We start from the raw sequence: 1,044 nt of genomic DNA, 5'->3' as shown, positions 1-1,044 counted from the left end.
CTAAAAATCACCTCTTAATTTTTCAACGGAGTAGCTCAACATAACCCAAGAAAGGCGAAGTCAACAATATTTATTGAATTTATTAAAAACTATAATTGTATTTATGTTTTTTAGGTTAAACTATACATCGAAAACAAAATTCCCAAACTATAGTCATTGATTGAACAATATTTAACATTAACTCATTTTTTATGCAATAGAGTATTTAATATACATCATATGATATTGAGGCTCATCAACCATCTTAGTCTGGAGCTCTATCTTCTTTAGCATAATAAAGAGTCCAAGATCTAGCAAGTACTTCATATAAGACTCTATCATTCTCATATATTTGAGCAATCTCTGGCACCGACGGGTTGTGTAAGATTGGCTCCACCAAAAATGAGCGAATTGATGGTATAATCCTCGATATAGTGTGAGTTGGAGTCCAGTCTCTCCGAATAATGTTAGGGAAGATGATACCACTTCGATTAATGTTGGGATGAAAAACTCTGGTAATGAAGTGGATTTCTGGAGGTTCAAAAGGGTAATCTGATGGAATGTCAATAGAAATGCGGAATACTCCTCCATCAAAAGGGGTTCTGAGAGGTCCAATAAAAGTTACTTCCAAATGAAGCAAGTCTTCACTTACTTCACGAATGGTAAATGATGTTTGAGGTTCCCTCCTCAAGCTATTTAACTCAAATTGAATCCTCCTAGATGCCATGGACAAAAAACTTCAACCTCAAGCACCACTGTAATTAAAAAAAAAGGATTAGATTATCTCACTGCTAGAGGTTTCTTACTATATGATATTCCTTGCCCACTCCTACTTTTTATTTTTACTTGATTGATTCTAATTCTAATACAAACATGCATATATAAAGGCAAGAGGAAAAATACAATAAATGAAATACATTGATGGAGAATTTCCTTAATGATAAGAGTATATTAATAAAAAAAAAAAATTAAGCAAATATGTTTTATAATGAACTTCACTTACCAAATATCTTCTTGTTTGCTTTATTTAAAAAATAAAAGTGCAAGTTTTTGTTGACGAAAGTA

General features: G+C 31.9%; 1 protein-coding gene across 1 annotated transcript; it reads right to left on the bottom strand.

Annotated features, from left to right (window-relative positions):
* Nucleotides 1–147: 147 nt before the first annotated feature.
* Nucleotides 148–736, bottom strand: LOC110035217 (ubiquitin-conjugating enzyme E2-17 kDa-like). Its single transcript, XM_020739450.1, has one exon. It carries the CDS (start codon nucleotides 704–706, stop codon nucleotides 245–247), a length of 462 nt encoding a protein of 153 aa, XP_020595109.1. The 5' UTR covers nucleotides 707–736; the 3' UTR covers nucleotides 148–244.
* Between the last annotated feature and the right edge of the window lie 308 nt (nucleotides 737–1,044).

The sequence above is a fragment of the Phalaenopsis equestris genome, unplaced genomic scaffold, assembly GCF_001263595.1.
Source record: "Phalaenopsis equestris unplaced genomic scaffold, ASM126359v1 Scaffold196824, whole genome shotgun sequence".
NCBI classification, from domain to species: domain Eukaryota; kingdom Viridiplantae; phylum Streptophyta; class Magnoliopsida; order Asparagales; family Orchidaceae; genus Phalaenopsis; species Phalaenopsis equestris.
This window is presented reverse-complemented; position numbering and strand designations above follow the sequence as displayed.

Coding starts and splice junctions, on each gene's coding strand:
- LOC110035217 (XM_020739450.1), bottom strand. CDS start 706: ATGGCATCTAGGAGGATTCAATTTGAGTTAAATAGCTTGAGGAGGGAA.